A 24,124-nucleotide genomic window follows, 5' to 3' on the forward strand; every position below is an offset into this window, starting at 1 on the left:
TAGGTCATGAAGGGCAGCCGGATGATTGAGCATAAGCATTGTGATCAAAAGTTAACTGCCCTGATTGTTTACACTAAGTACTAATCAACAGACTCTGCCACTCTAATTGTTACCTGAGGGCATAGAATCATCAAACTGGAGTGGTTTGTAAGTGTTATGTCTACACCTACAAACAATGCAGATCCTACCAGATACTTAATTTGGTAGACTGGTCGTCGCCCCTGATTTAATTATGGGGCTACAGAAATAAGATCCTCAGAGTCCCAGTACACATGGGCTAACTAGCTGGGGGGCATGGTTTAATCTGTGTCTCCACGTTAGGGATTGGATACAGATAATTGTCCAATAGTCTGTATTCAATGTTAAGAATAGGGTTACACAGGTATATAAACTGTGTCAACCCTACAGTTGGAGTTGTGCTTCTGATTCCATCTTGAATGTCACCGGATTGCTGGAGAATTGCTAGCTGATACTTCTCCATTCCCCAACCCTAAGTAAGTGTTACCTTCTTGTCTGTTAATTGTACTATATTGCTGTGTTCACCTTATTTAAGGAATAAATATATTTTATTATATCTAAGCCTCGTTCAGTTCAACCCAGATATTTGATGTTCATTATATCTTGTCATAAGCTACCGTGACAACCACCACATCTGATCTTGTATTTCTCCCGGACGCTCTGGGGCAGGTCTCTTAGCATGATGTCTGGGACCAGTACAATCCTGGGTGCTGGAGCGGGTGTGCTTCTGGCAGCGGACGGGGGTAGATGGTCTGGGAGGATGCGTTCCTCCTGTCATAGCCTTACCAGGGTTTTCATCCCCTCCAACAGAAGGGTATATGTGTATCCTGGAGACAGGGTCCCATGGTGTGCTTGGTGTTGGAAGCGTGAAGGTCAAATTCAGGGATTGAGAGGGGGGAGGTGGGGGTATGCCGTTCCAGAATAATGCACCTCCAGGTCACCCTCCTGCTCCTGCATCGGACATGCAGGGACTCCAACCAAAGAATAGAGAACCGCGATGCTCCTCTCAATCTTATCCACACGAACACCCATGCACCTATCCTTATTCTCCATGCACTCCAAAAGACGACCCATCTTGGCCTCCATTCTGGCCCTGTATTGTTCTGTTGAGTTGTCAATGATTTCGATACCACTAAAAACATCCAGCATGCAGATGACCGAGCTGGATCTAGTGCAAGGAGTGCTGGTTAATCTGGATGAACATCTGCGTGACTGGGTGCTGGAGGAGTTGAATTGGGGGCTTCGGGACGAACATCACCATTGCTGAGTGCTGCAGGAGGCGAGCAGGGGACTTCGGGACGAACTATGGAATGGCTGGATGAGGTCAGCTAGGGGCTTCTGGACGAACATCGGCGTGGCTGGGTGCTTGAGGAGGGTAGCTGGGGGGTTCCAGACAAGCATCAATGGTGATAAAGGGTAAGAATGGGCGAATTTTTGGGAATCGGTGACGGTGGGTGATGGGAGTGAAAAGTCCGGGATCTCCGATTTGGCTTCGGTGGGTGCAGGAGCACTTCTGGGGCCCGTCCAAACTAGTTGATCATCGTTGATTTTGGTCATTTTCTTCTTCACATACAAATGGCCAGGGTTCTTTGCCTTGGGAGAGTTCAGAACCTTTTCTTTAGGCACATTTGGCTTTGGCTTGGAAACCGCTTCCAACTTTCGCTTTCTCATGGTCGGCACAGGAGAAGAAAGTAGGTTCTTGCGTCCATAGAATTGGGGTTGATTCATGGAAGCAGATGGAAGAATGCACAATACAGTATCTGTACAAGAGCTCGTTCAGATAGAGATCAGCGTGTGGGTGGCTATGCAATTTGTGTCACCTTTTATGCACTGTGTCCCTATTTGAATTTGTTGGCGGGCATGGACACAAGCAGCAGGTGTTTAAAGTGGGCATATAATTAACCTGTCGAGCGAGGTCCATAACATTATAAATACACCATCACTTCTGTTGATTCAATGCACATTGAAAATACATTGAATACACATCGAATATACATTCCTCTGTGCTCGATTTATTTTCTAAAGCAGCGATTCCGAGGAAACTTATTTCAAAGGATCTCAGCATTAGAATACAGGATATGTACAAGACAGGACATGGAATTTTAAAGATCAAACGCTGGTTACTTACTTCGGGCCTCGATTTAGCACAAAGCACTGCCAGCTATCATGCCCATGGTCAGACAAAAAGTGTAAAGTGGAGTCCGCCAGTCACAAAAGAGTAAGTATTTTTGTTTTCATTCTGCAATTACTGTATTACTTGTATAAGCTTCTTGCATATCAAAATGCATTTTTTTGTTTACTTGTTTTCTTTTCAATTCTTTTAGAGCCCAACATTTCTGTACTACTTTTAGAAGTTTAAATACTTTAATTTTGAATACTGTATACAGTATGTCATGTATTTGTTTTTATGATTTTTGGGTCTAACAAATTATTCTCTTTTCCGTTAAACTGTAGGATGGCAAAGCATCTGGTGAATGAAATCAGCGAGGCTAATGATAAGCTCTGTGCAGCAACAGTAAAGACTGTTCTAGAGAACAGGCAAGACTGTTCTAGAGAACAGTCACAATATCACAGCATCTGAGACCAGCATTAGGGTGATGAGACACCAATTGGGATGGAAATATGGACGTGTAAAGTAAGTGTCTTACTGTAATAAAGTACAGTATATTGCAATAGTATGCAGAGTGAAAGAACAGGGTTGATAATGTACTGTAATTACTGTTCCATAGTTAGGACAGTACAGGTAAAGTGTTGTACAGTACACTACTTTACTTTAGGAAAAAGTGTGGTTTGACTGTACAGTACCTCTAAAATTATTCCTTGTCATTACAGAGCGTATCCTATGATAAGGGAGGCCAACAAGATAAAGAGTGGACCAAGCACGGGCATGGATCGAATCAGGATGTCATCTTTTCCGAAGATACAACTGTAGCTCTTGAGATATTTGCCCCTTTTGCATTCCGCAAAAAGGACATCTATCTCTGAAGTCGCAGCCCAAGCACCCACTGAAGATGCATGTGACGGGTGCAATCTCTAGACGTGGACCAGGATGCATAATCATATTTCAGGGTAAAATAATGCACAAAGTCACATGCTGTAGCCTTATGCACTGTACAACTGTAGTGCATTCTGTACCCTAATGTTCAGCTTTTTCATAATTTTTCCTTCTCTTGCTCCAGGAATCATGGATAAAGTATTTTTCCAAGGGCAAATTGTCAGCCGTATTGTTAAATACATTAGGCATGATTTCCCATCTGGTTGTCACCGGTTCTTCCAGTACAATGACCCTCTTCTGCCTATATTCTTGCGAGCGGCATCAACTGGGTTAAGACGCCACCGGAGTAAGTGCTCCAGTGTACAGTAACTGCTTCTCATTGTTTTAAATTGTTTTTATCTGTTTGACATATTCGCCATTCCCCCCCGCCCCCCCAATTCCAGATCACCAGATTTGAATCCCATACAACTGGTGTGGCAAGCGCTTAAGGATCATATAAGAAAGGTTGTTAAACCATCCAGCAAGGAGGAATTAATAAAAGGAATAAAGATTTTCTGGAACGACATACTGACTGTACAAAAATGCAACAACTATATTGACTTTTAGCAGCATTTTGCCCGTTCTTTTAGAGCATAATGGGAATGCCACCGGCATGTAGTATGGCACTGTACTGTAGTAAGATAAATACAGGTACAGTAAGTATAGGAAACAATTAGTGCATAGAAGCACTATAAACAGGACTCCCTATTCGGCGCACCACAGTACAAATGATTTATGATATGTAATTTAAAACATAACATTTAATGTTCATTAACTAAAAAAGAATTGATCACTTAGGTAAGCAAATAAAACACCAGTTCTAGGTATTTAATATATAAACCTGCCTGGTCGTATCATCAACTGAAAGGTACTGTAACCTCTTGTTACAGATAGATGAATTAATCCATGGATATACATTTACTCCAGATTGTAAATGGTAAACCAAGCGCTGTCCTGGATTCATATTTTCTTAAATATATACACAATTTATGGTATCAGATTTAAACAATATGTTGTTGCCTAAAGATCTTGATTAACCCCAGATTTGCTTATAGTGAAAAAACAACAAGTAAATTCTCATTGCAACCCATATACAGTAGACAACAGCAGGAGTATCTTATCAGTAAATCATTCATTTGACTTGCTTTAGTACAGTAACTCATTTGCAACAAATGTTGCTCTTGGTAGCTTCTTGCTGCATACACAATATCTGTTTCACTTTGATGTTTTTAACAAGATATCATAGCAGAAAAGCGTAGAGCCTTTCAACATAGAAATATCAATGGGTAGTAAGATTTATCCAAATTGCTTTATATACAAATTCTCTTGATTGATTCTCAGGAAAAATCTTATCAGGTTGAAAATAAAGTCTGGTAGGTCTAATGCCCACAACTAAACACTCCTAATGATATACAGCTTTGGCATACAGCACAATGTCATATAGGTCCTGTGTACTTAGCCCTGCAAAATGCCACGTTTAAGGCATATCTTTTTTACATTTTTATTGCAAAACTAAAGTTTATTTATGGACACAGAACTCGCCAAAGCTGCATACAGGAGTAAATCCTTCTCCTGCTTATGTTCACTCGTGAAAAATAAAGCAAATTCAATTTTAGTTCTTATATAACACTTCGACATCAATACAGGTTTATTTGTATTAGTTTTTCTAAGATACCACATTTAGGGCATATTGTGTATATCAAAAAGCCGACAAGCAAAAATCACTGGCAGAGATCAATGTGTCAGAAAGGTACCCTTCATTATTTAAAAAGTTAAAAAGCATATTGCTCTGTGAGGCAGCTCTGCTGCTAAATTCAGCATACCACATTGCTGCTAAACAAGGCAAACCTGCTTAATCAGATGCTGGAGTCAATCTCTGGCTCCTATTACCTTAACCTTGTTTACAGCCGGTTTAGCCCACGTTGAGCTCACTGCTTCTACACCGCTGCTGCACTGCCTCACGGAACGCTGTATCAGACATACGTTTCGCGTATGACACGCCTTCTTCCTGGGGTGAGCGTATCAGCGCTAGCGTCTGCCCCTATATACACAAAAAACGGGTTGGCATGGCAACCCGTTTGACGCTACTGGCTGAAAACCTTTAGATATTAAACCTAAGCGACATAAAAGTGCTTTAATATGGCTAGCCCACATAATGCACTATTCTGTTTCTAAAACACTCTCAGAGACCCGCTAGGAGCAGTGACTTACAGAAAGGGGGTGTACATAAATCCCTCATTCAGACCAGATGGGCTCAAAGTATTTAGAGTATAGATCCAGTGAGTCTCTAGACATAGAAGAGCTGTATATACAGTAACATACAACAAAAAAGGAAGCGCTCTAACTAGATCAAAGTCCAAACTTGAATAGGATTGATGTGGTGCAGCATGAAGAGTCGAATTGTTACCAATTCCCAGCAGTATATACAGTAAGTATAGTACAGGTAAGTATGGTACTGACATTAACCTGTTTAAATGTTAGCCTTACTGTACAGTATATTAAAGGTAATTGAACGTTAACCATTTTATGTCTGCGCTTACTCTCCACTTTGTTTATATTATACAGTATGTACAGTATTTGTATTAGACACGTGTGTATTACCTATTATTTCTAAAAAATCATTTTAGTTTACAAGTACAGTAAGTTATAGTTTATTCATTTTGTGTGGCTGTCAAGTGTTAAACAGTCATGGCCTTCAATTCACTAATCCTGGAGCCTTTTTTTCTTTAACAGGAGATTCTGCACGACTGGAAGGGGGGGGGAATGCTTATTGTACTGTGTGCATAATAACAGTCAATAGTTTGTCCTAAATCCCGCCTCTCTCAATGACAAAATAAATCCACGGTCGTTTACACTGGGTGAGGTGACTCAGCTAAACCTCATGGAATTAAAAACCACACTAGCCAAAGCCGGAATCATTGTGTCTTTGTGTGTGAATGCCCTATTGTGAGGGTTGGGGGGAGGGGGGTGCTACTAAATTAGTTCTTCTTTATCTAATGCTGTGATGAGTGTGCAGGATTACAGTAGAAATAAATCCTTAGAACTGTTTTAAAATATAATAAAAGTTATCACTCTCTTGAGAACATGTTTTTGTGTGTGATATTTCCATAAACAGTATGAAACGCAGACCAAGCCTAGCAAAACTTGAAGGTATTTAATAGAATCCCTCCCCGCCCCCCCCAAACAAAACAACAGTACAGGATACTGTATGCCACCTCATAGAGAAATAAAAAGGTAGTAATTTTATGAATGTAAAAATTGATCAAATATTTTTTACAAATTCAAGGCTCAAACATAATGTATCTTTCTTTTTAAGGAAGGTCCTGGGCCCTGGGGAGTTGTTGATAACAAATCAAATGCCTTTTGCTTGGCTTTGTGAGGGTGGGGGGGGGGGAGGGAAGGTGCAAAAAGATTGTTTCTTTTTTGTTTTTTTGTTTTTTTGGTCTAATGCTCGAATGAGCGTGTGGGATTACAGTAGAATGAAATCATTTGAACTGTTTTAAAATTGAATAAAAGTTATCACTCCCTTGACAACATGTTTGTGTGTGTGTGATATTTCCATAAACAGTATGAAAAGCAGACCAAGCCTAGCAAAAGTTGAAGGTATTGAATAATAAATAATAAATACAGAATAAAAGTTCTGAATATTTTTTTTTTGGAGGGGGGGGGAGTTCTTACCTGAATTAATTACACACACAAAGTCTAATTATACTGCAAAATGCAACATCGTTGATTAAATAATTTTTTTGTGATTTTAACAATGTACAAATTGATTTAAAATGAAAACATAGCATCATACTGTATAAGGTTTTGTATAAAGCTCACAATTATTCTCTCCTCAAGAAAAAAAAGAATGTCCCTTTAAAAAAATGTTTTATTTCCATTGGATTTCATGCGAGTGTAACCAGGAACTGGAACTTTCTCTACCAGCAGCCAAATCATGAAACCGTTGTCTTTGTTCTCATGTGGGAGGTGTTGATAGCTAGTCCAATGCCTTTGCCTTGTGGGGGTTGGGGGGGTGAGATGCACCTGAATTGGTCTGTCAGAGTACTGCATGGATGATCATGAAGGATTAATAAACAACTGCTGGAACTATTTTAAAATGTACTAAAAAGTTATCACTCACAGAGACCATGTTTGTATGTGTGTAATATTTCGATAAACAGTATGACAAGCAAACCAAGCCTAGCAAAAGTTGAGGGTATTGAATAGCATTCCCCCACCTCAAAACAAATTATTAATTTTTATTTATATTTGTGGTTTCTTACCCGAATGAATTACACATGCAAAGTCTAATTATACTGCAAAATGCAACATCATTGTTAAAATCACAACATTTTTATTTTATCAATGTAAAAATTGATTGACTATGTAAACACTGCATCATATAAGGTTTTGTTTAAAGCTCCCAATTATTATCTCCTTCAAGAAAAATTTAATTGTCACTTTAATTTTTTTTATTTTCCGTTGGATTTCTAAGTCTGATTCACAATGCGCATGTGTGTGGAAAAGGAAATGGACATTTTATAACAGTTACAATTGATTTAATATGAACAAAATGAATCACATAATGTTTTCCATTAACAGGAAGTGGAAAAAAGAAGAAAAATCTCGTTGTGAAATTTTAGTACAGGTTATGAAATGTAATTGAATCGATCACATACTACAGTGCTTAGCGCATAGTGTGTTGTCCAAAATAATAGCGTGGCAAAGTTTTAAAAGCGTGAAGCTGGTAATACTGACCATATTTTTAGTATCAAGAAGTACCTGGCTCCCAAAGAGAGCTGTGTTAATCCAGTTTTAACCAGGTTTTAATGATCTGCAAAATGATTGGCTTAAGAATGGGGATTAACCATTATATTCTGCCAAGCAATTTATTTTAGACAAAGGAAATCAAGTGTATATAATGCCTGCTTGGGACATCCCCTTGCAGAGAACCTCATTGACTTTTGTGTATATGATCATACTCTATGCTGTACCGGCAATAAACTACTCATTATCTAAGAACCCAAGTTTGCTCTTATATATTTGGATGTGGAACCAATGACAACCCCTATTTATAAAGTCTATTTATCCAAATGCTAAAGTACTGTTACAGTTGATGTGAAACCTTGTTTTTTTTTATAGCAAATTATTTACTGCCAGTCAATAATAAAGACTCTGTCCTAAGACTACTTGAAGAAATGCTGTTAAAAAAAGAAAAAGCTGCGAAACAATATAAGTATAAGAATCCTTTTATCTTACATAACTAGTTTACAAAGGCTGTTTTTTGCAAACACATTAATCATTTATGACTGCCACTTGCATCTGTACAGTGCTTTAGAGCAATGTTAGGTTATGAATGTTTTAGGAAAAAATCATACTACAATGTTGCTGCATATTGCTTTAGGCCCAACACTAATAAACAACACTATAAGTAATTGTAAATCAGAGAACTGTCCATAATTTAGCTGAACATTAAAAATGAACATAACCTCAAAACTAAGTGTATTGTGATTTAATATTCAAATATTTTTGTGATTCAATTATTAAATGTTCTTACGAAAGAAACAATTCATACACTGATCCTTAACAATGTTGCTGCAAAGTTAGGTACTTGTATTAAACAAATTAACTTTCCTATCATATGTAGAGATGAACAGATTTGAGCCTATGGTTAGTATTCATCCTTATTGTGGTTCACATGTTCGATGCCAACTTTATTGCAATTTCAGAGGCACAAAGCTTTTCAAAGGGATGAAAAGCACAATGTGTATTATAACCTTGACAGAGATTAAATTATTATAGCAAAGTAAAAACAGATGTTTGTGTATAATTTACAATGTATGTTCTAGCTATTTAAATATATTGAAGAAGAAAACAACTTCTCTGTGTTTTTTGTAGTTGCCAAAAACAAAACAAAAAACACTTTTCTTCAGCTTTAATATTTGAGTCACCTCATATTGCAGATTTAATGCAGAGCTCAAATACCATTTGAATCCAGACAAGCTGAACTCAGATGTCCATCTCTAATGAGTTTATACTGTAGGATCATTTTTTTTCTATGTGCCTAGTTAGATGCAAAAACACATTAAGATATGAATTTTCTAGCTAGCAACTGGTATATGTTATCATTTGTTTGCTCTGCCTACAATCAAAGGAATTATAATGTGGCTGTGTTTTAATGCATATTCCTGCTGAAAAAGATGCACTGAAAGAAATGTTCAATATTATATGGCAGCAAAGGAAATTTGACACAAAATCATCTTTCCTTGGCTGAACCCAACATGAAAATAATTCTGGAATCATGCAAGGAAGACTACAGTGACAACTAAGAGACATACAGAATTGTTGCAAGAGCAATGGTTGAGAACATTACAGATAAAACTGTAAGACTCCTGTTTAATATGCTGCAAATATGTCTGCTCAATGTTCAAGTAGAGGTCGGCTCTCTTCAAATCTTCTCCAGTACATGGTAGGCTGAGATTATACTCTCAGCCCGCTTGCGCGCGATGGAGTGTGTGCACGTGTTCCATGCCTGCGGCTCGTGCGAATGTAAACTCTCCTCAGCCTCGATGTTCAGGTGATGGGTGGGAATGGCGGGGGCATTGCGGGGCTGTGGCCGAGATGTCACGTGGCTGGTTCGCCATCATTGGCTGAACCACTGCCGTGACGTGGTTATCGCTTGGCCGCCACGCCAAAAGACGAAAATCTTGTCTTCTGAAAACGCAGTCCTGCCATCGCGCTCTGTCATGTGCGCTTGCGTGAGGACAAAGCGCGACCTCATAGGGAGTCTGCAATTGTTTAAGCTCAGCCTAAGTCAGTTTCCCAGCCTACTGCATTGGGGATTAAAAGTTAGAAAATAGTGAGTTGTGTGTACAAATTGAGGTGTTGTTATAGAAGCAGTTACTGGGAGCAGTAAGACAACGGGACATATCATGGTGTGAACCACTAATTAGTAATGTATCTCTCATATTACATTAGAAAAATCTGAAGTAAAGTGATGATCATGTCCTTCACATGTGCTAATTAAGTGCAGTGGGCTGAACCTAATTCAGTCAGGTGACATTTTTGAGCTATATAACCAGTCAGCATAGCAGTCATAGAGAGAAGTACATGCACACTGCAATATGGTGCTGGATGGGGGTACTTATCTGCCGGTGCACCGGATCCAGGGAGGTCCAGACATCCCAGAGGAATACAGTGTAGATAATGGAAGCAGGCACACGGTCTTATGCAGAAAATATTTAATGTGCCACCAAAAGGTCCATATTTTCTGCATAAGACCATGTGCCTGCTTCCATTATCTTGTCAGCATAGCAGCCCATGCTGTCTGCATCCCATGTTCAAGTAGCCCATTTTAAGTAGCAAGCAAAGTGACTTTAAAAGGGAGTACAAAAGGAGTAAACATGTGGAAAACACCTACAGGCTCTGATTCCTGGATTTGATCTACGCTGCAAAGGAACATATTATTTATCCCAGACTGCACATCTCAGAATTTAAACTATTGCTGTGATGCCGCCTTTACTATTTATATTTGCTATGGTCTCACTTATTTTCAAATTATGCACTTCATTCTACCAGCCTTATTATGTCTCTAACTCTATTCATATATCTCCATCTCTCCTCTCTCGCCACTTCTCAGTTCACATGAACTACTTTCTTACCTGTGCCCTCTGACACTACAGAGCTACATCCCCTGCACTAAAACACACCCCTACAAATCATCCTCACACATTCTCTTTCTATCCATGCTTCTACTCCTTGCTTCTGGGGATATCTATCCCAATCCTGGTCCCTACCTTATTTCTACATGCTCTCATCCTCGTCTGCAAAATGCAATTTCTACTCCAACTGGTGTCAACCCATCCAACCTCATCCCCATCCCATGCCACCTGCCCTCCTCTCTCCCTTTCTTCTGTGCCCTTTGGAATGCTCGCTCACTTTCTAACAAGTTCCTCTCTGTGCATGACTTCTTTCTCTCTCCCTCTCTGCTCCTATTTGCTATAACCGAGACCTGGCACACTCAGTCTGACTGCTCTGGAATCTGCCCTCTCTTATGGTGGCCTTTTTTTCTCCCATACTACGCGCCCTTGTGGCAGGGGTGGAGGCGAGGGGCTCCTCCTCTCCTCTCTCTGCCGTTACTGACCCCTTCCTATTCCTCCCTCTTTTTTGTTTTTCCCCCTTTGAGGCTCACACTGTCCAGATCTTCTCTCCTCTCCCTGTCAACGTGATGGTCATCTTTCGCCCACCTACCTCTACTCACCCCCCTTCTGCCTTTCTCTCTCACTTTGAATCCTGGCTCTCTTTCTTTCTCTCCTTAGACTTCCCTGTTCTTCTCCTTGGCGACTTCAACTGCCACATTAATGACCCCTCTCTCCCTTGGGCTTCCCGCTTTCTCTCTCTAACCTCTTCTTCAACAGTGGACTGCAGCCAGCACACACAGGGATGGCCACTACCTAGACCTGGTTTTCAATGAAAACTTTTTTTTCTCTGATTTCTCCATTTCCACCTTTCCTCTCTCTGACCATCACCTTGTCTCATTTTCTCTCTCACTTCTCTCCATCTCAATCTCGTTTATCCAGAAACCTGCACTCTAATAACCTACCAGCCTTTCATTCCACTTTACGCTCCTTCGTCTCCTCTCTTAGTTCTGCTCCAGACCCTGACAACCTGGTCAGGAACTATAACTCTGCCTTATTCTCCTCTCGATCTACATGCCCCGCTTTCTCTCTGCCGTCCTAGCCCTTCTAACCCCAGACACTGGCTAAATTCCCACATGCGCATGCTGCGTTCCTCCACTCATTCATATGAACACGTCTGGAAGAAATCTCACACTCTCACAGACTTCCTTCACTACAAATTTATGCTGTTCTGTTTCAACTCTGCCCTCTCTCAGGCTAAGCAAACCTACTTTTTTTCATTAATCAACATGCACAAGTCTAACCCACGCCGACTCTCTCTGTCTTTGACTCTCTAATCAGAACACCCTCAGCTGCCACGTTTACTTTCACCATCTCACCTCAGGACTTTTCTGACTATTTCAAGGAAAAGGTAGAATCAATACGTGAGAATATCCCCTTTGTTTCCTCCTCCCTTCCTACACCGCTTCCTTACTGTCCTCCTGCCGTCCTTGACTTTTTTTCTGCTCTCAGAGGAGGATGTGTCACTGCTGATCTCCTCTTCTCCCTCTACCACCCGCAATCTTGACTCCATTCCCTCCCATCTCCTTAAACATCTTGCTCCTACTATAATCCCTAAACTCACACACATTTTTAACACATCTCTCTACTCTGGTACCTTTCCCTCCTCCCTCAAACATGCAACAGTTATACCATTACTCAAAAACACTTGTCTTTTTAACTATCAACCTATCTCCCTCCTGCCTTTTGCCTCTAAACTCTTTGAATGTCTTGTATTCTCTCATTTGCTCCATTTTCTCCACACCCATTCTCTCCTAGACCCTCAACAATCTGGCTTCCACACTGCTCACTCGACAAACAGACCTCACTAAAATAACTAATGACCTCCATGCTGCCAAAGACAGAGGTCATTACACTCTGCTCATATTACTCGCCCTCTCTGCAACATTTGACACTGTGGACCACCCTCTTCTCCTTCACATTCTCCATACTCTTGGTATTCGGAACACAGCTCTATCCTGGATCGCCTCCTACCTCTCCCATCGTACGTTCAGTGTCTCTTTTGCTAACATATTCTCCTCTGTCAATCTCTCTGTGGGGGAACCTCAGGGCTCTGTCCTGGGACCTCTTCTCTTTTCTCTGTACACACTTTCTCTAGGTGACATAATCACATCTCTTGGGTTTAAATATCACCTCTATGCTGACGACACACAAATTTACTTTTCAACTCCTGATCCTTTTCAACACCAGCTGTACAGAGCAACGTTTCTGAATGTCTCTCTGCGATATCATCCTGGATGGCCCTCTGCCGACTTAAACTTAACATGGCAAAAACAGAGTTCCTCATACTTCATCCCAAACCTGGCCATACTATCTCCTTCCACGTTAGTGTTGGAAGTACTATTATCACCCAATAGCCCAAGCACGCTGCCTAGGGATCACACTCGACTCCTCTCTCACATTCTCCCGTCACATTCAAAACATATCTAAAACCTGTCGCTTTTTCCTCCATAATATTACAAAGATACACCTTTTCCCTTGTTACTCGACTGCAAAAACTTTGACTCAGGCCCTCATTCTCTCCCATCTCGATTACTGTAACCTCCTGCTGTCTGGCCTTCCTGCCTCACACCTGTCTCCCCTACAATCTATAGTGAAAGAAAGTGACAGAGGTCACTAAAGTCCCCTATTAGTTGCACTCACGGCAAGAACAAATTGCATAACTAAAAGATACACATATCCTCAGTATGGACTCAAAGTCCCAGATGAAATGAAGTAATTACTCGAGAATACAATATCCACAGATAGACTCATGTGTAAAAGAAAAATAAACAAAATCCATAAAGGACCATATGTCCACAGAAAATGTCTAATGGCTTAAAGTATAACATAGACATCCACTATAAAATCCAAAAAATGAAAAAACTTTAATAAACCATTTATAACGCCGAAAAGCAAGTGACATAAAAACAAAAACAAATAGTGATGTTAAAATACCCATGTAGGGGAGCGGGTGGGAGGGGGGTAGCAACCAGTATAGTAAGGAATACCAGATCAATAATAATTAGTAATATACATGTATATCATGGTGTCCCTAGTGTTGCTATCAAAGCCGTGCAAGCTCTGTGGGTAGGTCAGGGAAAACACTTAAACACTTAAACCATAAGGAGCCCGAATGGATAGGTATACAGTGATCAGTTCGTAAGGTACCAGATGGATCTATGTGTATACATAATGGTGCGCCTTAGGGAGGTACAAATAACTACAATCCCCAGTCAAAAAGCTCCTTAAATGCCCAAGGGTATAAATAACATAGATATTAGGCAAACGAAGGTGAGCTAGCTAGCTCCTCCCCCTTGATGAAGTGTGAAGCATCACACGAAACGCGCATCGGGGTGTGACGTCACTCGTAGGCGTCTGAGAGTGGGAGTACTCGTGGAGTGGAGCAGCATCTGCTGGGAGTTATTTTTGGTCTGGGCATACACAGCAACATTAGGAGCACGGTTGTATTCACGGTTGTATTACCTTCGTTTGCCTAATATGTCACTTGCTTTTCGGCGTTATAAATGGTTTATTAAAGTTTTTTAATTTTTTGGATTTTATAGTGTATGTCTATGTTATACTTTAGGCCATTAGACATTTTCTGTATGCATATGTCCTTTATGGATTTTGTTTATTTTTTTTTTAGACATTAGTCTATCTGTGGATATTGTATCCTCGAGTAATTACTTCATTTCATCTGGGACTTTGAGTTCATACTGAGGATATTTGTATCTTTTAGTTATGCAATTTGTTCTTGCCGTGAGTGCAACTAATAGGGGACTTTAGTGACCTCTGTCACTTTCTTTCACTATAATATTGCCCTTTTTTCCCCGTGCACCAGGCTTTCTATACATTATTTGGATTTTATGGTTTGAGCGACGTCCCATTCTCTTGCTTTTTCCCCTACAATCTAGCCTTAACGCTGCTGCCAGAATCACTCTACTCTTTCCTAAATCTATCCCAGCGTCTCCCCTGCTGTAATCACTCTCCTGGTTTCCCATCAAACCATGCATCTCACACTCAATTCTCCTCCTCACTTTTAATGCTTTACACTCTTCTACCCTTCGTTACATCTCAGCCCTAATTTCTCACTATATACCAGCCCGACTCTTGCGTTCTGCTCAAGGATGTCTTCTCTCTAACCCCTTTGTATCTAAAGCCCTCTCCCGCATTAAACCTTTCTCACTGACTGCCCCACACCTCTGGAATGCCTTTCCCCTCATGACCCCATGTCATTTGTTGGGATGAATTGTTCTTTTGAAAACTCCTTGTATTGATCCTGAATATATTTGCATATAGTTATCATATCCCCTCTTTGAAGCCTCTTTTCTAATGTAAACAAATCTACATTAACTAGCCTCTCCTCATAAATCAGATTATCCCTCCCTTTTATTATTCTGGTGGCTCTCATCTGCACTTTTTCTAGTTCCATAATGCCTTTTTTTGGGAGTGGTACCCAAAACTGTACTCCATATTCAAGGTGTGGTTTTATTAATACTTTAAAGAGGGTCATAACTATGTTTACTTTCTTTTCATGCAAGATCTTATTTGCCTTTGCAGCTACTGCATGACTTTGAGCACTACTGCTAAACCTGCTGTCAACAAGCACTCCTAAATCCTTCTCCGTCAAGGATTGACCTCATTTTGCCCCATTTAATTTGTAAGTAGCCTTTTTATTCTTGTTTTCCAAATGCATAACCTTACATTTATCTGTATTAAACCTCATCTGCCATTTACCTGCCCAAGTTTCCAGTCCTTCTGGAAAGAAATTACATCCTGCACTGATTTTACTACCTTACACAATTTAGTATCATCAACAATGATTGAGACTTTACGCTCTATGCCAACATCAAGGTCATTGAAGTTAAAATGCAGGGTTCCCAGTAACAATCATTGAAGTACTTCACTCACAACTTTAGCCAAACCTGAAAAGGTTCTATTTATAACAACTCTCTGCTGTCTATCCTTCAACCAGTTTTAAATCCAAATATTTTTACTGAGTCCAATTTACTTTATTTTGCACACTAACCCCTTGTGTGGCACTGTAGCAAAAGTTTTTGCAAAATATAAATAAACCACATAAACTGCATATTAGCCCATATTAAACCTTTAAGTAGCTTCCCCACAATGGATGTCAGACTTACAGGTCTTTAATTCCCCGGTTGTGATCTAGCTCCTTTCTTAAATATAGGCACCACATCTGCTTTACACCAATCTTGTGGTACTGAGCCAGTGGAAATAGAGTCCTTGAATATTAAATGTAATGGTTTGGCTATTACTGAACTTAACTTCGTAAGAACTCTTGGATGTATGCCATCAGGGCCAGGTGCCTTATTTACTTTAAGTTTATCAAGCCGCCTAGGCACTTGTTCCTCAGTTAACTAATTGTTTGTTAATGAGACTTTGTATAGAGATTATGGTTTCCTCCTGTGGTACTATTTTTGCACTGTATTCCTCCTTGGTAAATACAGAAGCAAAGTATATATTTAATACCTCTGCTCTTCATTATTTCCAAATATTTGTCTGCCCATCTCACACTGAAAGTGTCCTATATTTTCTTTTCTAATCTTTTTTTATTAAGGTACTTAAATAAATTTTAAGGGTTGATCTTACTTTCTATTACAATTCTTTTTTCATTTTCAATTTTTGCTAATCGGATTGCCCTTTTGCAACTTTTGTTACATTCCTTATAATTCTGATACGAAGCCTCCATCACTTCTGATTTTATGAATCTAAACGCCTGCCTCTTCCTTTCCATTTCCTCCCCTCCCTGTTTATTTAGCCACAACGGTTTAGACTTGTTTCTTTCATTTTTATTACCCAAGGGTATACACTGATAAGTGTACTTGTCTAACAATGTTTTAAAAGCAAGGAATCAAGGTACAGTAGATAAAAAATTATGCAGAGCATTTGCATATTTGCTATACTAAAACATAAATATTAATTTCAGCATAATATAGATAAAAAATATATATATTTAGTAATAGAGCTTTAGCTATTGTTAACATATATATTGTAATACATAGTTACCTTTAAAACCATCCAACACAAAGTTGATACTAACTGATCAGCAATATCATTCTTATTGTCTAGTTATAGTATCTCAGCCAAAATTTGTGGGTGTTTGAAAAAATTAATTGTTTTCACTGAAAGAGCCATTATGGCAGCCTGTGCATAGTGAACTATACTGTACATCTCCATATGAAAATATATAATGTATATGTTACTGATATGTGTATGATATATATGACAAATAACTATTGTACTTTACCCTGAAAATGGTGCTGGCAAATCTGGAAGAATAATTGTCGTTATAATGATGTAATAAAATGGCTAAATTGTTACCTTATATTATCCTATAGATTAGGATATTGTTATACAAAGTTATATTTACACATGAACGTTTTAAGTTTGTAAGTCAATAAAACATTTCTGATTTTTTTGTAATTGTTAGATTTGTTGCTCTTATTGCATACTACATTTGCTGAGAAACTGGTTACAATTACCTCCAGCTCAATGCGATTAAATTCATCAAAGCATGCCCAAGCTCCAGACTGCGCCAGGCCTTTGAAGAATTTCCCCATGGCTTTATAGTCTAGTCCATCAGAGCAGTTAAAAACAACACACTGAAAAAAAAAAGTACACAGGTTTAGGTTTTCATAACACAAACAATAACACCAAAACACATTTGCAAAAAACATGAATAGAAAATAAACAAACGAAACAATTATTAAAATAAATTCTAAATTAGCTTTTTTTTTTTTTTATTGGGGTGACTACAGTAATTGTTCCTAAAACAAGCTTTTGTATTCTTAACTCCCAAATTAGAAGTCAGGAAAGAATTAACCTATTTGAAAACCCCTGGTGGTTTGGGGAGAGGAGAAGGATGAATGCACATTATTTACAAAAGAAACAAGTTAGCATCCCTGGTAAACATGCCAGTCAACTACTGTAACTCAAGACAGTATAGTGTACCTCCGTCCAGATTTTTAAGCTTAGCTTAGTTTAGCATACTGTATACCTCGCAACAGTCAATGTTTTTCTGTGGGACTGCCCCAGTTTCTTCCTCTCTATCCACAGACCCAAGTGAGAGTATTGTCTTCCGAGGTGGGAGGGAGGCTAGCAGTGTTAGAGAGCAGAAGAGGAGGAATAGTCAACCAATGAATCACACTAGATAGACCCTGTCCCTCCTACTGCCGAATGAGTGCAGCTCCCCAATTTATGGGGAGGAGCATCAATGGGACACTGCAGGGGAGAGACAGATATATATGTTGAGATGCATTTGTGACAATGTCAGTGTATGTACTGGAAATCTGTTTGACTGCATATTTGTGTGCTGGCTCTCATTGTTAGTTTATTCGTGTGCTGGATCTTTGTGTGGCTGTCTATTTGTGTGCAGAATCTCAGTGTAACTGTGTGCTGGATCTTCGTGGTTGTGTATGTAACCCATGTTCCACCCCCCCAACCCCCTGTCGCAGATTGGACCTCTAGGGTGTGGTGAGGGTTGGCTACATGCATGTTGGTGGTGCATACCTGTGAGGAACAGGAGGGCCTGAGTCTCCCGCGTTGGTTTGGGGATAACAGGGACAGGCTTATGGGGTATATGCCTCCATCTTCTTAGCAACAGTGCAGCACCTCCATCTCTATAAGCGGCCAGGGATATGGGGTGGGACCCTTACAGAGAATTCCCCCTCGGGGAAGAGAGATCCCAATCTCACACAGTCTTGGTATAAAAGCAGCAATGTCTTTATTGTCCTTGTAACAGCGGTACAGCACACAGCAACAGCACACAGCAGCAGCAGCACAGTGCAACAGCAGCACACAGTGTACAGGTGTTTTCCTCCTTCTCCTTTCCTCCAGAAGTACACCCTCAGGATGGGCTGTCTGGAGCTCCAATACTCCACACCTTCCACCCCAAGGTATAGGCCCTCAGGGTGAGGCTAACTCTCCCCTCACCCTCTGCAGGGTGAGGGGCATTGGTCCACTGCACTATTGTGCTATCAACTCTACTCAAGGTGGCTGAGTCTCTCCTCTCCTCTTACTGGCATGCTTCAAGCTCAGGCTCTGCTTCAGCACTCTCTGCTCCCAGGAAAGAACTGAACTGTCACTTACAGGAACAGCCCACAAAATAGAGACAGCCCTGCCCATCATGATGTCAGCAGACCCCTCCCCTGTGTCTCTGCCTTTCCACACAGAGTCAGGTGCCTACATCCACCAATCACGGCAGGGCTTGAAGCGGGGAAACCCATGATAACTACTGGCGGCCTGCCCTTAACAGGACTTACACCAGTAGGAGAAAGATATATAGCCCCCATTTCTTACCGGGGCTACATGTATATATTTGTGTTCTGGATCTCCAAACGACCGTGTATATTTGTGTGCTGGATCTCAGTGATTATATTTGCGTGCTGGATCTCAGTGTGACTGTGTATATTTGCGTGCTGGATCTCAGTGTGACTTTGTATATTTGTGTGCTGGATCTCAGTGCAACTGTGTATATTTGTGTGTGTGGTACTATAGGGGATCTGTCTGAACATTCAGGATGAATGCTGGCAGGAAGTGACATTCTCTTGTCTGAAACCACCATGGCCATCTTCATTCCTGGCAAATCCTGCCCTTACTCCCCTGACAGCAAATCAGCCTCTCTTTGATTATCATTGCCAGCACCTGCCTCTAGCCTTTAAAAGGCAGGCAGTTGCTACTAGTCTTTGCTCATGCAAAGTACTGGTTACCCTTTCCTGTCTGACCTCTTCCTGGCGTTTGTTTTGCCTGCTGCCTGTCTTGACATTGGAACTGAATTTGACTACCCTTGCCTGCCACATGCCTTAACCTCGGAACCGGACCTGACTACCCTTTGCCTGCCGCCTGCCTCGACCTCGGAACCAGCCCTGATTACCCCTGCATCCCAGGCCTTTGATCCCAGGCCAAGGTCAATGTATTACTCCCTACCTCTGCCCTGCGGGTCCGTATCCTGTCTTGCAGTCAGCAACGTTACATGTTGCACGAGCCACGCAATGGACTCCGCTGAGGTAGCAAACGCTGTTTCCCATCAGGGCCAGCTTGTGGGAACCCATGCCACCCATCTAGCTATGCTGGATCAGAAACTGGATTAAATCTAGGCTACGCTGCAGACCCTGTGCAGCCACCTCAGTACCCCCAGCGTGATCCCATCTATGCCCGTGACTTAAGCTCGTGATGATGCACCAGTATCTGTGGTCCTAAGGGAGCCCCGGATCCCGACTCCTGTCTCCTATGGAGGGCTTCCCTCGGCTTGCAGAGGATTCTTGAACCAGTGCCAGGTGCAGTTCGACACACCACCGTCATCGTTTTCTACAAACCGCTCTCGGTTGGCATATATCTTCTCGCTCCTCACGGAAGAAGCATTAGCTTGGGCATCACCTCTTTATGAAAAGGGTTCCCCCTTGTTGGACGATTCCGTCGCTTTCATGCAAACCTTCTGGACAATCTTTGATACCCCCGGCCGTGCGGCTTCTGCTGAAATTGCACTACAACAGTTAAGGCTCTCGCGCTATGGGACAATATGCTATCGAGTTTAGCACCCTGGCAGCAGAGACCGATTGGAACTTTGAAGGCTGCTTTCCGTCAGGGCATTGAGGAGAGGCTGAAGGACAAATTGATGTGCAGGGACCTACCCGCAGATCTGGAAGGACTGATCGCCCTTTGCATGTCCCTGGACCTTCGCATGAGGGAGACACGTCAGGAACAGGATCGTTCTCACAGATTCCGGTCTCTACCGCTGACTCCACCTATTCAGGCTCCTTCCAATGAAATGCCAAGAGAACCAATGGAACCCATGCAATTGGGAAATTTGCGTTTGACAGAACAAGAGAAGCAGCACCGGCGAGCCTTCTACTGAGGCGAGAAGGGTCACATGCTATGAACCTGTCCTAAGAAGTCGGGAAACGCCCACACCCAGAGAAAGTACGGGAGTTTCCTCTGGGTATCTGCACCTCCTCCCCATCTCCTTGTCACTTGATGGTCCCCATCTGCCTATCCTGGCAAAACCATTCCGTGATAATCAAAGCCTTCGTGGACTCTAGAGCCGCTGGTATAGTTGTGGATAAGACATTCGCTCAACGGATCAAGATTCCTATCCAGAGGAAGAACGTTCCACTAGGTATCCCTTCCATTGATGATAGATCATTGGGATCAGGGGTCATATCACAAGAGACAGGGGGTGCTCAATGCTACATCCCATTGACAAAACATATATGATGAAAAGTATAAAGTAAAATACTTCAATAATAATAATAATATTAAATACTTGGTTATTTGGTTAACCCTTTGGCCAAAGTGTATTAAGCCTGTATACCAACGTCAAGGTATAACCAAATTAATGCAGGTCCTACACTACACTACACTGTGAACCCTTCCTTTTACCTCTGTAAGAGGGAAAGAACCATTATAGGTCTTGTTCCTGCAGCAAATGAAATGACCTTCCAAGTTAAAAGGGTGAAGGAGGAGGAGTGAGCTCGGGGGGGAGGTGCCACAGCCTCCAATTGACTGCTACCAGTGCATGTTTGTGAAGAAACGAGGGGTAGATGGAGATGGAGAAGGGGAGAAGCGAGAGAGAGAAAATAAGATGAGGTGATGGTCAGAGAGAGGAAAGGGGGAAATGGAGAAATCAGAGAGAGAAGTTTTTTAGTGAAAACCAGATCTAGATAGTGGCCATCCTTGTGGGTATTAACTGTCTGCAGTCCACTGTTGAAGGTCAAAAGAAGCGGTTAGATAAAGAAAGTGGGCAGCCCGGGAGAGAGAGGGGACATCAATGTGGCAGTTGAAGTCCCCAAGGAGAAGAACAGGAGAGTTTGTGTAGAGAAAGAAAGAGAGCCAGGACTCAAAGTGAGAGAGAAAGGCAGAAGGGAAATGAGTAGAGGTAGGTGGGCGATACATGATCACCACGTGGACAGGGAGAGGAGAGAAGAAGATCTGGACAGTGTGGTCCTCAAAGGAGGGAAAATCCAAGAGAGGGGGAATAGGAAGGGTTCGGTAACAGCAGAGAGAGGAGAGGAGGAGACCCACGCCTCCACCCCTGCCAACGGGGTGGAGTGTGGGAGAAAGAAAGGCCACCATAAGAGAGGGCAGCTTCCAGAGCAGGTCAGACTGAGTGAGCCAAGTCTCAGTTACAGCAAATAGGAGCAGAGAGTGAGAGAGATAGAAGTCATGGACAGAGAGGCACTTGTTAGAAAAGGGAGCGAGCATTCTAAAGGGCACAGGAGAAAGGGAGTGAGGAGGGAGGGTGGCAGCGGATTGGTATGAGGTTGGATGGGTTGACACCAGAAGGAGTAGAAGTTGCATTTGGCAGACGAGGATGAGAGCATGTAGAAATAAGTCAGGGACCAGGATTGGGAGAGATATCCCCAGACAAGGAGGAGAAGTATGGATAGAAAGAGAATGTGTGAGGATGTTTTGTAGGGGTGTGTTTTAGTGCAGGGGGTATAGCCGTGTAGTGACAGAGGGCGCAGGTAAGAAAGTAATTAATGTGAGCTGAGAAGTGGCGAAGAAAGGAGAGATGGAGATATATGAATAGAGTTGGAGACATGAGGCCTCCTCCTCACAGACCCCCTGTCACTGCGCAGCACTTACCTGAAACAAGTCTTTTTCCCCAAGGAAGAGTTGAAGTTCAACTCTCAACTTGAACTTCAACTTGAAGGAGGGCAGTGGTGCGGTGGCAGAAGGTGGGTGCGGAGGAGGACCATGGCAGAGTGTGTGAAAGACTCCACTCGAAGTTTTAACTGAATTCTGGGTGATTTGGGAGAATAGCAGACAGCTGCATGAGGATTGGCTAATCCACGATCATTCTAGCCTCTCATAGGGCTATGAGTGATGACATCAGCAGTCCCTCCCACTTGACCAGCAGATGATCTGTTGTCTGCACCATTGCAACTGCTTCTCATCTGAGTAACTTTGATGATGCCAATGAAGTTGGCGGCTCTGCCCACGGCCACGGCACTGAAAATTGGATTGGCTGAACGATCCCTTCTCTCAATCTGGCGCGAACAGCTGGGTTATTTAACGACTGCAATGTGTTTGTATCTGACACAGGGACTGTTGCAGACCACCCCAGGAGACACACTGATGCCTATTACAGCAGAGGATTTGTATACTGCAGTTTTTCTTCATTTTGTCTACCTCAAACTGTCTGATGCTTGAGCTTTCACTAGCTATAGTTTGGTTTATGCTAGTAGGTGGCTTGCCAGCGATCCCTCAGAACCATCTTTTCTTTTGTATTAGCATATTGTGCTCTTCCTGGTTGTTTCCATTGAGATATATTTGAGTGGAGGTGGGGTAATTAGGGAAGTACCCCAGATATATTACATCTGTGAGAATGGGCTGGAAGAAGGTGCGTCTATGGCCCCGAAACGTTAACGTTGCCCCCCTATTATTTTATTACCCCATCCATTACGTGTAATGTACGTATACATTGTTTTCTCCCCCTTTTGTGTTTTTATTCTTTTCACCTTGTTTCCACCCCCACCCCTCTATCTCCTTGGTGTGGTTGTCTCTAAAGGAGAGGTTGTCTCCATACCCTGCTATTGGGTTCCATGTACAGTATAGCTGCTTAAATAATTTTTCAAATACACTTTTGACTTATTCCAGTTGACTATTGTTCATTGCTTCTATTGTTGCGTGCTGGGGCCATATGTGAATTCTGGGTCAAATACCGCAGGGGCGGGCTCCATCACTGCTTTCTGCTTCTGCCACCCTCGGCTGCACTGCTGCTCTCTTTCAAGTTGAAGTTCAAGTTCAGAATTCAATGGCACAATCCTGGACGTTTTTAGATGTTTAAAAATTCTCCTTGTCGGCGATTTAAGTAACAAAAAGTCGGACATAACCGGGAAAAAATGGACATATGGTAAGCCTACCCTTTAGGCACCATGCACGCGGTCTTGATCACACTTTCTTTGTGTGAAACTGTTTTGTAAAGATGGAATCTTCACATAGCATCAGAGCTAAGAAATGACCTGGTAAAATGGACACTATGCTTGCCTGCTCATCTAGACCAGCGCAAAAACATTTTAATACTGTATGCAGGGAAAAGACACCGATAATACATGTAAGTATTTGATCAAATTGTTTGAAATAAAAGTAACTTAACTTGTTCATAAAATCTAATTTTCTTGCTCTTTATTCACTACATACTATTTGTGATTTAGACTTAACCTTGCACAATACTGCACTAATTCAAACTTAAATGTAGTCATTACATTTCGATGGTTGCCATTCCTTCAATTCTTCTTTTATTATCATGTTATGGTCTACTCATTTAACCCCTCTGGGCTCCTATTTAACTTGACACTACATTCTAAACACATCCCACACACGGAATAAGAAACATGCAATCTGAGGAGCTACAGTATGCTTATATGTTTTTCAGTTTTAGCCA

General features: G+C 41.5%; 1 protein-coding gene across 1 annotated transcript in view; it reads right to left on the reverse strand.

Annotated features, from left to right (window-relative positions):
- LOC142495286 (dynein axonemal heavy chain 3-like) overlaps window positions 1-24,124 on the reverse strand; it is a 1,152,169-nt gene that overhangs the window by 661,152 nt on the left and 466,893 nt on the right. The window contains exon 29 of the mRNA XM_075600542.1: window positions 17,223-17,342. Coding sequence (XP_075456657.1) covers window positions 17,223-17,342 — 120 coding nt within the window. The remainder of the gene's footprint in view (window positions 1-17,222; window positions 17,343-24,124) is intronic.

The sequence above is a fragment of the Ascaphus truei genome, chromosome 5 (assembly GCF_040206685.1).
Source record: "Ascaphus truei isolate aAscTru1 chromosome 5, aAscTru1.hap1, whole genome shotgun sequence".
In the NCBI taxonomy this organism is placed as follows: domain Eukaryota; kingdom Metazoa; phylum Chordata; class Amphibia; order Anura; family Ascaphidae; genus Ascaphus; species Ascaphus truei.